Raw genomic sequence first — 14,722 nt, forward strand, 5'->3', positions numbered from 1 at the left:
TGGCAGAGGGAGTGGAGAAGGGCGCCGCTCCGCCACCTACGTGGCGGTGGCGCCGTGTCGGGGAGAGGATAGAGGAGGGGTCGGGGGGACCGTGCATGGACGACGTGGCAGGGAGGGGGCATGGTGTGGCTGGCCGAGTGGATGCTTTAGAGTTAACGTCTGTTGGGCTGGACTGTATGCCAGACTGGGCTGTATATGCCTACATTTCTATGGGCCTTTATAGATAATTCAGTTAGTTTGAGATAATTCGGATAATTCGGTTAATCGATGCCTAGAACCGAATTAACTGTAATAATTTTGGTTCCCTCAGACCTAGAACCGAACCTGAAACCAAACTTTTTGGTTTCGGTTCCCGTTAGTTTGGTTTGATTCTCGGTTCACGGCTTTTTATGGCCAGAGTGAATCACGGGTGCAGGTGACGCTGCATTTTCTTTTTTATCCTAGACACTGCATTTTCACATGACTCACCAACTCATTTTTCTTTTTGAGGGATCAACTCATCAACTAGTAAAAAGAAGAAGCCCAACCTAAGCAATGAGTTGGCCTTGTGGTTACGTACGGTCCATTTGACCTATTTGGCCCATTTCGATTATTATTAGCAGGTCTCTCCTCTTTTTCTTTCGCTCCTTGCCGCCGCAAACACATCTAGGGTTTCGTGAGGGACAGGTTAAGGCGACGGCACGATGAAGAGGGCTACTGAGCCCGTGGCCGGCGACGGCTCCATCTGCGCCGTCAGCATCACCAAGCGCGCCAAGCTTAAGGAGCCGGAGGCTGAAGCGGCCGACGGCATCACCAGGCGCTCCCCCAAGCTCGAGGCTGCCGACGGCGCCGGCATCTCGCCCGAGAAACCATCCAAGAAGGAGAAGGGGGCAGAGGAGAAGAGAAAGAGATCCAAGAAGAAGAGGGCGGAGGAAAAGAACAAGCAGCCCAACAAGGTGGAGGTGGCCCCTAACTTAAGCATGGAGGAGAAGATCATGGCCAAACTGGCGGAGTTCGACAAGAAGATGGCAGAGGAGAAGGGCAAGAGATCCGACCAGGAGAAGAGGATAGAAGAGTTCGACAAGAAGATGGCACAGGAGAAGAGAGAGTTCGACAAGAAGATGGCACGGGAGAAGAGCAAGAGATCCGACCAGGAGAAGAGGATGGAGGAGATGTTGATGAGGATAGAGAAGATTGCCTCCAAGATCGAGGAGCAGGTGGCCGGTGATGGCATGAAGAAAGAGAAGATGACAAAAGTGAAGAGGGCGAAGAAGCTCGAGGGCGTCGAGGTGAGAGAGAACAAGGTGATGAGAGAGATGGCGGACAACGAGGCTGGTGGGTTGAAGAAGAAGAAGGTTGTGACGTGGAGCTTGAGCCAGGAACTCCTCGAGTACCTGCGCGCCAAGGAGCTGATGGGCCTCCTAGCGTCTGAGGCGTCTCTCCCACTCTGGGCAAACAAGATGACAGAAGAGCTGTTCCCCAACCCAGAGGATCCTAACCCTGAGGACCCTGACCTCAAGGATGAAATCCCACTCAAGGAACGAATCGCTGCTGAATTCCAGGAGAACAGAGAATTCGATGCCCACGTCCTGTACCAGTACCGCACCGAGGGATACGTTGAGATCGAAGAGGAGGTCTCGGATGAGGAGGTTGATGAGGAAGTCTCTGACAAAGAGCATGATGTGGAGGCAGATGGTGAGTAGAAATACCATATGCTTGTTCACAGGTTGCAGGGATCCTTGCTGGTAAGGAGTCAGGCTAGCTTAATAATAATTTGTTGGTTACCTGTGTTTCAGGGATCCTTGTTGGTAAGAAGCCTGAGAAACTATCCAAGAAGGAGAAGGGGGCAGAGGAGGAGAGCAAGAGATCCAACCAGGAGAAGAGGACCGAGGAGAAGAACAAGGTGAAGATGGAGTTCTTAACCATGGAGGAGGAGATCAATGCCGAACTGGCGGAGGAAGAGAAGAAGAACAAGAGGCTGCTGACGGTGGAATTGAGCCAGGCTCTGATGGAGCACTATTTGTTCCATGAGGTCTTGGACTACATGGTGGCTAAACCCATGGTCACATTTGGAGAATGCAACTTCCGGCAAGCCCTGGGGATTTACGATGATCCCTACAAAGGGGCCAAATTTTATGCTTTACGTAGGAGGTCCATAGAACGCAACGCGAACGTGCTCCAGCAGTACCACACCAAAGGTTCCGCAGTCCTCCAGTTCTATGCCACCGACGACGAGACAGAATAATCTGTGTTCGTTTGCTAGAAGCTGGCCGCAGGGTTTTGGTGCTAGGGATTTGATGCTATCTTGATTCATGAGTTACCTTTGTCAGCTTCCTAAGTTGTAGTGTCTTGTCTGTGATGCACTATCCTAAGATCTGCTCATAACTATATATGATGTAATCATGCATCCTGGTGTGTCATCTCTTGGTACTGGTTACTCAGATGTATCAAGTATGCATTTTGTATCTGTTTTTTTTTCTGTGCACTCTATGTTTCATGGCACTTAAGAAAGGCTGGAGTTGGTTTTGGTTAAGTTGATAGGGGTTGGTGGTTATTTTTGGTACTTTGCAATGTAATTTATTTCATTCTGATTGCTGTTTTTTCTTAATATAATATAAGAGGTAAAACAGTAAAGAAATTTCAGGGTACCTGTGTCAGTATATCCTTCCTGCATCTATGTCTTGATATATATTTAGTGTAGCAACTTGTCATGAGGTTATATCTGATAAATGGAACTGAGATGCTGAGCATTGTTATGGGAAGTAATGAGGTTGTCATAATTGCATGAGAAAAAAGCACAATGTTAATGTGGCTGCATGGCGATGATGCTCATATTGCAAACTGTACTGTTCAGCCTAGCATCTTTTGTGAGGAGTAATTGATTTTGCCATATTATCATTTGGTGCATGATGTATTGTTTTAAGAGTTTGAATGCTATTTTTGATATTTTTAATATGTAGAAATCGTTTCGAAGTAGACTGTGGAAGTGGCAGTTTCTCCATTTGAAGCTTTCAAGACTTCACCTAGTTCATTCCTCTACCTAGAAACTGGAATAGAATAGCCTTCCAGAAGGGTAATAATATTAGGGCAGGGTGCTTGGAATATTGTAAGTTTATTTACAGTATTTGTTCCCTTATTTCCTTTGCTAGGCACAAAGGATTGGTGTGATCATTGGAAGCAGTGTGTTTGGTTTATACAAGGGACAGGGGCTCCTGCAAAGAAAGATCAAGCTCTTTCTTTGAGCGCTAGCCATAACCAAACTAGCATCTCATATCAGTTGAATTGGAATGGTGAAGGAAGTAGAAGCCCCAAAAATAACCATCTCACATTGTTGCCAGAAAAGGTAGCAGTTTATGGTGATAAAGGTTGGAGATCAGCGTCGATAAGTGTAATCAGGAATTCTGTAAGTAATCCCACGATTTACTTGGTATAATATGTTCTTATCCAACTAGTATTCCATGAGTTTTTCCATCATACTATGATTCCTTACTTTAACTTCCTAAGAATTATAATAAGTATCCCAATATTCAAAAGCCTGTGCAACCTTACAATCTGTGATGCAGTTTCCTCATTTATAAGAGTACAGAACCATATTGGTCAACTCTGCGATCTGACACTATTTGTAGCTATTCTCCTGTGCATCTCCCCACCTTAACTTTTTCATGTTTAACTTTTCTCTGCTCAGATGAGTGAAAGATCCTCTCCGACCTGCATTGTGGCTGATGACAGCGTGTTCCTAGCTCTCATAGTTTCGTCTCTGTTACCGTCTTCAAAAGTTTTTACAATGTTTCCAAGTCTTAGAGACAGGGGCTTCAACTATCTTCAAGCTGTTGCAGATGCTAATAATTTATCCATGGACCGGATTAAAGTGATTGGTAGAAAATCATCATCCCTTACTATGAATGACTTGAATCATGAAAAGGTAAAGACTGTTGAAGTCCGATATTTGTCATCCTCGTTTAATTCCAAAATCCATACTATAGTGTTTTTGAATCATGAATGATCCTTGATCCTTTATCACTCTAGGTTAATCTGATAGTGGGGGAGCCTTTTTATCTTGGAAGTGAAGGGATGTTACCATGGCAAAATCTGCGTTTCTGGTTCGTATAAGATACTTTAACTAATGGCTACCACTTTTTATTTTCCCTATTTTCCTTCCCTTCCAGTTGTATGCTATAGGGGTCACCCATTCACCCTAGTCCAAGTTGGTCCATGTTTGGCTGGAAGTAGTGGTCTAAGTCCCACATGGTTAGTTATAGTTGCATATACAACCCATGGAGAACCATCCATACCAGCCGGGTTAACCGGTTTTGGAGAAGCAAGAGCAAAAGTTTGAGACTCTGTACGGGCTGGATGAAGTCAGGGTGTTACACCTACTTTGTAGGGTTCACTTGTCCACATTGATGAAATTTCTTAACAATTCATTTTACTAATATGGAATTTCCCCTTCAAGTCAAAGGGCAACCTGAAGCTTATTTATCTTATATGTAACTTCTTTTGTGTTTTTTCATTGTTTTTTTATTGTTTTTAGTTTAATAAAATACGTTGTTCTGACACTAGGAATGAAAGGACTCTGCTTGATCCATTGCTATCTGAGGGTGCATTCATCATGCCTTGCAAGGGAATATTAAGATTCTGTGCCATGTCACTTCCGGTTAGCCTATCATATATCTACCTTTCTGTTTCTATTGGCTCTATTGTCTTCGCTTGGGCACAAAATTCTTCTTTGTGTCCTGAGAGTTATGATATTGCAGGACTTGTGGAAAAGCCGTTGTGGCCTTAAAGATGTTGAGGGTTTTGACCACTCAGTTGTTAATGATACTTTAGGAGCCTGTGGTGACCTGCCTGGAGAGCAGCAAGGCCCCTGCCTACCTTATTATGTGTGGCAGTGCGGTTATACCAAGGTAAAGTCACTTCCACATTGTAAACACATGACAAATATTTGTTCACTAAAAAGCAACTAATAATTTGTCATTCTTTTCTACAGAAATTAAGTGAAGTTTACTCTCTCATAGACTTCAACTTTTCTGAGCCTATTCACTCTTGTTTTGGTGAAACAAAGGTATCATTTTAATTTTTCTGGACAAAGTATACTGTTTGCATTTCTGGCTGTGCTAGTCACTTCAAATATGCAAGATATTGAGTACTAGCCTAGGTGATTCTGACGGAATTGATAAATATTGTGAAAATTGAGTGTACGGGATTTCAGTTGTTCAGACCCTAATGCTGACAGTCTGCTCAATGTCTTTTTGGTGGAATTCTGGTGTATTTTTTTTTTATATGAAAGGTTGCAGTCTTACCAGTGAAACCAGGATTGATATATATATATATTCAGACAGCAAATCATAATGATACCAAACCTCAAGGCAGTATGATTAGTAGAATAGTGGCCATGCGCAAATTTGATACAGGAATGATATTCTTCACATGTTCAGCAACCATGGAAGCTATTATTCTGTCTTTTCCCATTATTACCAGATAACTGTATCCTTGGATGCAGCTTTGCTCTCTCAACTGAAATGTGCATGTAGTTTTCTTGCTGTTTTCTCCCCCCGGTCTCCTAACCCCTTTATACATACCATCTTGCAGATTGAGTTTGCCCACGATGGAACATGCCATGGTTTCGCTATTTGGATCGACTGGGTACTTGACAAGGAAAATTCCATTGTGATAAGCACCGGACCAGGTAAAGATGATGCACATCCATGTGGTGCTGTTTAAAAAAATGAATAATACTATATAGCCTGGGATTTGCAACGGAATCTGACGGCCACCTGCTATTGACGTGTGGATGTTGAGCTCAGAGAGTAGATACTGGAAGCAAGGAGTGCAGCTGCTTAGCAGGCCTGTACAAGTGAATCGAGGGAATTCGGTGATGCATGTGGACCATGTTTTCTGATCGTCTGATTAATCACGATTAATCGTCCTGATCGGTACTGGGCACTCGATCAGGCCCTCCGATCAGATCAGAGCGATCAGAAACCTGATCATCCGATTAATCGTCCTGATCGTCCGATTAGCTATCTGGTCGATCAGAACTATATAGACATTATGCTGCTTCAGTTACTGGGCTTCAATTTGGATGATCATTTGCTTATTTGGATTTAGATGGCTGCTGAATGCTGATTGATAGTCTTGATGCTCCATGTCTACTATATAAATATATAGTATATGGTATATATACCATACATATATGATATATAGTCCTGCTATATGCTGGACGATTAGAGGTCGATTAATCGTCCTGCTCGTCCTGATCGGTAGCAGATCGATTAAAAACGATCGTCCGACCAGAAAACATGGCATGTGGAGGCCCATTTCGATGCTGATATGGGTGAGCTCGCGTTTAAATCCACCACGCTCTTATGATGTGATCTTGTGATGCAAACTGTAATGTGTGAGCAACCAAGCTCATGCGTGTGTTTCTTAGCGTGTTCTTGTTAAAGTTAGCATTTGTCGTTGTGTTTTGTTCGTCGATGCTCCTCAAGGCTCAAGCTCATGATTTTACCCGGACCTTGATAATGTCTACTATGATAGACAGGAATATAATGTTGTGCCTTTATTATCAGCTCCTCCATATTCTGGCGTCGCCGGACGTTCTATGTTGTTTATGTACTCGTGCCAGCACCAAACTACTGCTTTCTCAATGCCTCTGACACATGAATCATGATCATCGTACATAATCCAGCAACAAACCTGGTCTTGTACAATAAATGCTCCGTCAGTCAGTTCCTGGAACAAAGGAATGAAATCGCTAGAAGAATTCAAGTGGACTGGAATTGCTGGAAGCAGGATGTCAGTGCAAGACCGTTTGGAGAAAAGAAATACAAATGAAAAAAAAAACAAGAATAAAGTAGACTGATTTTTTTTCAAAAAAAGAAAAACTACATGATAAGAGCGTGGACCTTGGCCAAAACGCTATAGCAGCGCTAGTAGCGCGCTATAGCCAATTGCAACAAAGATGATGAACATTGCACAGAAGACACGAGATGGGGATGATGATGAAAATCACCCTACATACCAATTGCAAGGAAAATCTGTGTGGATTGTTCTTTTAAAGTAGACCAACCAACATATTTGTTGCCATAACCACAGAATGAAATTAGGGAAGCAGTAAAAGAAAGTTACCTTGAGCCATCTTGAGATATTTGGATATCTTGCTATGCCGGTAGGCAATACGCAACATGGAGTATCTACTAGTTGCGTCAAACTCAGACACCTCTATCAGTCTGCTATTCTCCATGTCTACAGTAATCACCCAAGCTTTATCATCATCTACCTCAATTTTGGCCATGAAGCAAACAGTATGATCAGTATCCCAGCTGAGCGTGGGTTGCGATATGTGAGGATCGTTTAAGGGTGAGAAAGGCCTGTCATCAAGGTCGTCAAGCTTCGGAAGGAGATGAAAATTGAGGCTGTCTTCAGTGTCCATCTTGATGGATTCCATGCAGCAGACCATTTCCCAATTTTCATCTCAGATTCTGAGAAGGCGGTGGTGCTGTTGCGGCGGTCGGCGTAGGCTTCGTTCTCGATGAGTACCCAAGGGATTTCCTCCTCGTCGCCGGCGACGACGGCTGGTGGATGAAGGCTCTCTTTGCTCAATCTATACATGTCCATTGATGGATGTGTCGCTTGATTGGATTTGATTTGATATTCCCCCACGATTGCTAGTACTCCTAGCGATCGGGGAGATTTTACATATTTACCATTTTATTAAAAGGAATAACACTCGTTCGAATATCATCCTTAGAATGTCACTTACAAATTTATGGGATGAAAAAAGTTTTAACATCGGGTTTCATTCCAAATATATTCCGCTCATTTGTCGATACAGGGAAAAAGAAATAAGCATATGAACAAGAGAGTTTCATCCAGTACACGTGGGTGGATGAACAAGATGCGAACCAACATTATTGAGGTTACGGGTTACCAGCCACAAGGCCTTATTTGTCCAAGTTTTTCCATCTTAACAATGATGAATCATCATGGTTTTAATCTTCAAGTGTTTAGCACAAAACAAAAGAGGTGTTGTCAGCCTTTCTACAACTTCCTATCTTGAACCTACGTCTCTTCTTATACATTTTTCATCCGGTGAACGAGTGAACTATCTGTACAATGCAGCGGCATCCACAGGCTTCTCATGTAAAAATTGAAAAGGGACACCCCTCTTTTTTTTTCTTCCTTTAATTTCCTTTGCTTTGCTTTCTAGACACACATCCCAGCTAGTAATAAATCACATGATGGTCAAAAAGGCAAAATCTGCGGCCAAGTGTCAGAGCTCCACCTCGTGAAGTTCCTCACCCAAACCATTGAACTGGGCGGAAGAAGTGCTGCTGGAACGGCTGTGTGGAGGTCTTTTTCCAGGCATCGATGGTGACTGCATGATCTGTCCATCAGGTGACCTGGTAGCAGCAGTGCTGCTCAACTGCTCTGGTAATGTTCCGCTCCATGACGACGCTCTTGACCTTGACATTGCGCTGTTAACGCTGCCTGAGGGGGACACAATGTTGTCCATACTTGGGTACCGCTGAATGTTGTCACTGCTTGGGTGCCGCGGAATGTTATCACCGCTTGGGTACCGCGGAATGCTGTCACCGCTTGGGTACCGCGGAATGCCGTCACCGCTTGGGTACCGCTGAATGGTTGACTGCATCTGTATCAGTGGTGGCGGCGAACTGAATGCTGTCTCCATTGCTGCTGAGGACGATGGTTCATCCTGTCGGGTGGTTTCACTGTGGGCACCTGGCTCAGCCTTCTGTTCTGAAGCAACAGTAGCAGGAGTTGGCACAAAGAACTTCGCACCAGACATTGGATTCATAGATTGAGCCGCTGGTTTGCTATATGATGTCGCTGCTCCAAAGGCATTTGCACCGCCACCACCACCACCACCTTTTTTAAAAGTATCCACATATCTACAGAAGGAAATGTTATACAGTTGAAACCAGATGATATAAAAAGGAATTAGGGGAAAGAACTAAACAAATCACCTTGATCTAACACCGATTCTTCCACGTGCTGAGAACTGGTTCTGGGTGGGTGGCATCGGTGGCATCCCGGAACTAGGCTCCGGGGGATTTGGGGAATAACCTCCACCAGTGGGAGGAGCATTCGAGTTGGGATCTGGAACACTGCTCTGGAATGGCACTTTTGACGGAGGTGGGGGAAGTGGGGGCTCCTCAGCAGGGATGTCAGCACCTTCTTCCACCCACCGCTTCAGCTTCTCGTCATAGTAGAACTTGTTCTGTTCCCCTAGCTTTGCCTTTAGAACATCAAAGGAGGTTAACCATGGAAGCAGAGAACCAGAGGCATAGAAGACAACAAAACCTAGTACTTAATGTGCTAACAAGTACCTGGCGGTGAGATTTCGAAACAAGCCCCATTGTCTTCTGCACCAACCATCCAAAGTGTGAACTGCCTGAACCTGATGTGCTTTGTGCCTTACTTGATACAGCACTCAGCTGCATTATCATATGTATATGTATAGGTATAAAAAGATTTTTTTTTGTTTTGACAACAGGTATAAAAAGAATTGAAAAATCTTCAGAAAACAATACCAAGAGACAAGTACCTGTTGGGGGGTTTTGCCAAAGTCTGGCTCGGAAATACTTCTGTTATGCGCAACTTCCCTGCCATAGCCACTATTTCCTCCAATTTCACTCATAGACTGCTCTGAAGCAGAAGACACTAAAGGTGCCATGGACATCACTGACTGACTATTTACAACTTTTGTATTAGGAGGAGAATAAACATCTCTCTCGTTTGCCGCACCCTGTGGCAGTTGAGGCAATGGTGGAGCTTGTGTACCCATTATGCGGGACAAAGATTTATCAAGTGATGTGAAAAGCTTCCCAACAATCTTTCCAGGGGCAAGATTTGTTGCATATCCACCCTAAATAGCAGTGAGTCAACTATCAGTGAAAATAAAAAAATGCTCAATTAAAATAAAAACAACTACAATATATGCAAACCTGTTGATGTGTACGTATCCGGTCCTCCAGGGTCATAAACAATTGCTTCCATGCTTCTAGTTCAGGTGCACGACCAGAGGACTTCAGCACCTTCAGAGATGCTTGACAATACCTTCATAATGCAATTCAATGTCAACTAAGAACCTAGGAGAGATAAGGAAATGAACCAAGGACAAATATGGAAATGATAATTCAACAACCTACTTTAGTGAATCAGAAATCTTCCCAACCTCCGCAAGCATATATGCATATATCAGCTTGTATGGTTGAAATGGCAAGAGAATATACTGAGAATTACCAAGAACCTTTGCATACTCATAAACCTCTGTTCTCTGTTGGTTGCATAAGGAGGATATTAATCAGGGAATGAAAAACCAAGAAAAAACACAAGAGTATGGAAACCAGTAATGGGGCAAAATAAAGATATGGCCAAAAGGAGAGTTTCAAAATAGAACAAGAGTAAGATAAAAAAAATCACAAGTTATTGGAGTACATGATAAATCCTATTTGGCAGATCTGGTAATATATCTGTCCTACACCTATAGAGCATTTGAATTTTCAAGCACATATAGAAATGCTCATATCGCATTATGTCATGAAATATCCTTTACATGCATCTGCGTGATTGCCTAAGGGCTTGTTTGGCTACACACCAAACCACCAATCCACATGGGTATCCCAAACCATGTGGATTGGGTGGACTGGTGTGCAGACAAACAAGCTCTAGGGGTTAATTTGATCCATGCCATTAAAATTGGCACCAAAGCATGATGTTATCCATAGCATCCTCAGTAGGAACCTAACACTTGCACTACCAGAATAAGATAATCTTCAGAGAAAACTACGAAACAAATGGTGCAGATTTGATATTGAAAAAGACCTGGATTGCTTCAGGGCTAATAAATGTGCGTGGACATCTCAAGTGGTCTGCACCAATAAGGCACATCCTTGCATTTTCAGAGTACGAATCAATATTTAGTTCAGCAACTAAATAGCATGAGTGAGCAGATGCAACCTGCATAAAATCAATGGCCCATTAGACTCAACCTAAAACTGAAAAGAGGCTGTATTCATCACATCACACAAGACTCGAACCTCATTTTTCTCTTTCCAAAGGCAATCCCCAAGGTGGGTAATTACAAGGTCATCACCTTTTGTCCTGTTTGCTGTTATAATAGCCAAATTCTCTTGCCAGTCATCCAGCATACCCTTAGGAGCAGCCTGTCCAAACCCAAAAGTAAGTTACAAATATTACAATGAAAAAAAGGGGCATGTCTAACGAGATTTCTCAAAATATGAGAATCAAAACACAAGAGCAGGGGAGTGGTGAATCGAAAAAAATCATTTAAGGATACATACAAGATGTGACTATAATTTTAGATAACAGCACATGATTATAATACAGAAATGTAAGTAGGTACAAAAAATGAATGTAGATGCTCCTGCTTCAAAGTAAATCACTAAAGTCATGGATGACAAATTTATTTTAAATTGCATCATTTATTTATTCAAGACTATTTCAATTACAATTAACTCTATATGCAAATAATTGGTCAAACCTCTCTAACTTTGACCTGTAATTTTGAAAGAACTGTTCCAATAAATAAATGGATTTGTAATTAAAAAAATAGTTTTATGATAAAAGCAGTTTTACAATCTTTGAGAAAAAAAGGTCATATAAAAACCAGTGATCAAAGTAGAGTGCTATAAACCACATTGATGCTCAAAACAGCATTTATGGACAGGAGGAAGCATTAGTATAATATTACCTCTACAGGCTGGTGGGGAGAATACAAAGAACCACTGTTAACAGGATTATCAGAATTGAAAACATCTGCAGGTTGTCCAGCAATAAGAAGGCACAATGTCCTCAAGGGTGATCCAGAAACAAAATGGCGGTGAGCCATTTTCTTCACAGTATCCGCATAAAACTGCATTTTCAGGTAGCAAGACAATGAGAAACAACTCAGGAAAGAGAAACCTACATGTCATCCAACTAACTAGAGTGAATATTTCAACTCTGCAGCAGACCTTATCACCAAGTTGTAAAGCAAGGATCAGTGCAGGGCCCCAAAGCTGACCTTCCTGTGCATGCTGAAGAGCCTCTTTCCTTCTACCAGAAACCAGGAGATTTTGAACCTCCTGGGCAGTAGTCTGCAATAGGGTATTTGTCTAAACAAGGGTATACAGCTATACATTGCTAAATAACGCACCACAGACGAAGACAAATTAGAATTACCTGAATCTGGCTTTCCGAGGGAAGATTTCTCATGCAATGGACAACAGCTCCATATCCGTTCATATTAGCACTGCTCTTGCAAGATGAAAAAAGTTTCGTCACTGCCATCTCTGGACCATCTATACCCTTTAGCAAATAGTTCAAACAGAATCAGTATTCCATTAGAAAATAATCAGAATAGAGTGAAGCATCTTGTTGAAAACAGCCCTTCCCACCACATGATTGATCAGGCTGGATTTAATTAAGAGAATAAAGAGATTAATATATCTTTTCGTTTCTGATGTCAGAATATATGCATAAACACATTATATGACTTAATTTGCATACATGGCAATATCATACTGAATTTCTGATTAATAATCATCTTCCATAAATATTTCTGTTGTTTCACTGTCATAGCTCAATCAATTTCTATTAAAAGCTGATATTTTGGTGGTCAGTCAATAAACAAAGCACAATCATGATACAGAACACATTAAGTATTTCTCCTACGCGGCCAGCTTAAGCATCAAGATACTGTCATTCAAGCAAGAATGCAAATCCCAGTTTAAAGATTAGACTAAAAAGAGACGCAAAAGGCATTCAGATAAATGACATCGGGTAAATCTTCAAGTATCTAGGAGTGACACCTTAACATATTAATGTTGAACATACCTAACATGTCTCCTTTCAAGTTATCAGAAACCAGGGTATCACTGATGTGCAATCATAGAGAAGCACTGACAGTGAATGACAGTGGTGTCTGGTATATATTTCACTTATTGGAGGATTTGCAATACAGCAAATGAAAAATGTTGTTCTAACAAAATATTAATTCCAAGGACAGGATCATTGACAGGCAGAAAATACCTCTTGTGACGGGTCAGACCCAAAGGGTGAACGAAGCTTTCCATAGTGTTGACACAATATTTTCAACAACAAAATAAGCACCTTCTGAACATCCCCTCCCTGGAATTCCGTCTGAGAAGATTCATATACTCCAGTCATATCATCAAGCCATTTATTCACATCCTTTGATGCAGCACTTCCAGCGACAAGAGGGCCAGGAATAGGATGGCGACACAAAGCATGGAAGTAGCTAAATGCACCACCGTTTGTGATGCTTGAGTGATCAACTTTATCAGCTACGATCTCTGGAATATTAAGAACTGATACCGTTCGACCAGAATTGCCCTTGGATTGCAGCAACAAAAAGCTTTTAGTTACAACTCATTACAACAAGAGTATTAAAAGGAAATAATTTTGTGGTACCTGATTTCCGCTGTCAAAGTTTGCAGCCATGGAGCTGGTTTCTTTAAGAACTACAAGCTTCCCCCCAAATCCAAAGGATACCACAGTGTGTGGTGGACGTCCAGCTGATGATCTCTGCTCATGTGGTGAGAAACCAAACTGTTGGGATGGACCGTTTGTACCAGTCAATTGTTGCTGAGCAATGCCCATTGAGGTCTGAGTGCCCCAATAGTTGCTTGCCGCATGAGTATGTGCAGTGGAATCATCATGCATTTGTGTCTTGTATATGCTTTCTTTCGGTACGAAACTTTGTGTATTGGCAACCCCATTTGAACCACCATATCCATCTCTTGTCAAAGGTTCATCTGCCATGTGGCCAGCCTGGTGATCTTTAGGAGGCTGGAATTCCTTGCGACTATTCTGGAAACCTGTTGAAGGTTCAAACCCTTTGTACCTTAACTCCTTACTTGTAGAATGCTCCAAACCCCTGTACCGACTCTGGTTCCCTGTAAAAGGTTCAAACCCCTTATAGCTAGCCTGATTTCCCTCACTACCAGTGTATTGACCAGTAGAAGGCATAAATGTCTCTATATGAGACTCGTAATTTATTGATGACTGCAAAGACTCAGCATTGGCCTGCTGCCCAATCTGATTCCCAGCCTGCTGAATGGAACTATAGGAACTACCTAACAAGCTATTGCCCCCCGAAACATCAGGCTGCATGGTGTTACCCAACGAATTTGGTTGCCACTGGCTCTTCTGGTTATAGCTACTTGCATAGGAATCCTCGGTGTAATTAGCTACACTATGGCCTGCCCCTGCAAACCCATCTGAGGCTGCTGCGGTAGTTGCAACCTGTGCAACACTTTGCTGGTATGACTCAAGTGTTTGCCATTGTTGAGTGTTGGTGTCAAAGAACCATCCTGGGTATTCCGCATAGAACAGCATGTTTGGTGGGTATTCTACAGAGATACAAATGCCAACCAATTTTTACATTACAGCTATAATATTACATGGGATACATCCATAGTATAAAATCCTAACTAGTTCGAATCTATACAAGACTTTTTCAGAGTTATAGTTTCTGCAGTGGAAAACAAACGCGACACTACAGACGTCGCATAATGGATGTTTGAGCTAAGCCCAAGCTCAACATCATTCGGAGGGACCTGTGTTGGCCGGGGACGGGTCCCACTCCACGGACCAACCTTCGGGTAGCGGTTAAGGCCATGGCATAGGCATAGCATGGTCGTCAGGGGGATTACCTGAACAAAAGTGACAATGCAAGACTGAGTATACTGATACT

General features: G+C 42.5%; 3 protein-coding genes across 4 annotated transcripts; 2 read left to right on the forward strand and 1 right to left on the reverse strand.

Annotated features, from left to right (window-relative positions):
• Positions 1 to 629: 629 nt before the first annotated feature.
• LOC112893210 (nexilin-like) lies at positions 630 to 2,458 on the forward strand. 2 transcript variants are annotated; one of them, XM_025960414.1, is made up of 3 exons: positions 630 to 1,067; positions 1,101 to 1,674; positions 1,776 to 2,458. In XM_025960414.1, the coding sequence occupies exons 1-3, from the start codon at positions 684 to 686 to the stop codon at positions 2,222 to 2,224; spliced, it is 1,407 nt and encodes a 468-aa protein (XP_025816199.1). In that variant the 5' UTR covers positions 630 to 683; the 3' UTR covers positions 2,225 to 2,458. The 2 variants fall into 2 exon arrangements, with proteins under 2 accessions (XP_025816199.1, XP_025816198.1); XM_025960413.1 differs by having other exon boundaries at positions 630 to 1,674.
• Positions 2,459 to 2,689: 231 nt separating this feature from the next.
• Positions 2,690 to 6,111, forward strand: LOC112892764 (protein arginine N-methyltransferase 7-like). Its single transcript, XM_025959880.1, has 9 exons — positions 2,690 to 2,749; positions 3,041 to 3,382; positions 3,665 to 3,901; positions 4,006 to 4,079; positions 4,540 to 4,633; positions 4,734 to 4,883; positions 4,967 to 5,041; positions 5,569 to 5,665; positions 5,784 to 6,111. Exons 1-9 carry the CDS (start codon positions 2,690 to 2,692, stop codon positions 5,876 to 5,878), a joined length of 1,224 nt encoding a protein of 407 aa, XP_025815665.1. The 3' UTR covers positions 5,879 to 6,111.
• Positions 6,112 to 7,864: 1,753 nt separating this feature from the next.
• On the reverse strand, positions 7,865 to 13,219 carry LOC112894732 (protein transport protein SEC16B homolog). The gene is made up of 12 exons (XM_025962533.1): positions 13,036 to 13,219; positions 12,187 to 12,256; positions 11,979 to 12,101; positions 11,717 to 11,878; positions 11,043 to 11,168; positions 10,828 to 10,962; positions 10,152 to 10,279; positions 9,948 to 10,059; positions 9,548 to 9,868; positions 9,330 to 9,437; positions 8,967 to 9,238; positions 7,865 to 8,891 (listed from the first exon to the last, which is right to left on the reverse strand). The coding sequence occupies exons 1-12, from the start codon at positions 13,077 to 13,079 to the stop codon at positions 8,252 to 8,254; spliced, it is 2,241 nt and encodes a 746-aa protein (XP_025818318.1). The 5' UTR covers positions 13,080 to 13,219; the 3' UTR covers positions 7,865 to 8,251.
• Between the last annotated feature and the right edge of the window lie 1,503 nt (positions 13,220 to 14,722).

This window comes from Panicum hallii, chromosome 5, assembly GCF_002211085.1.
Source record: "Panicum hallii strain FIL2 chromosome 5, PHallii_v3.1, whole genome shotgun sequence".
NCBI classification, from domain to species: domain Eukaryota; kingdom Viridiplantae; phylum Streptophyta; class Magnoliopsida; order Poales; family Poaceae; genus Panicum; species Panicum hallii.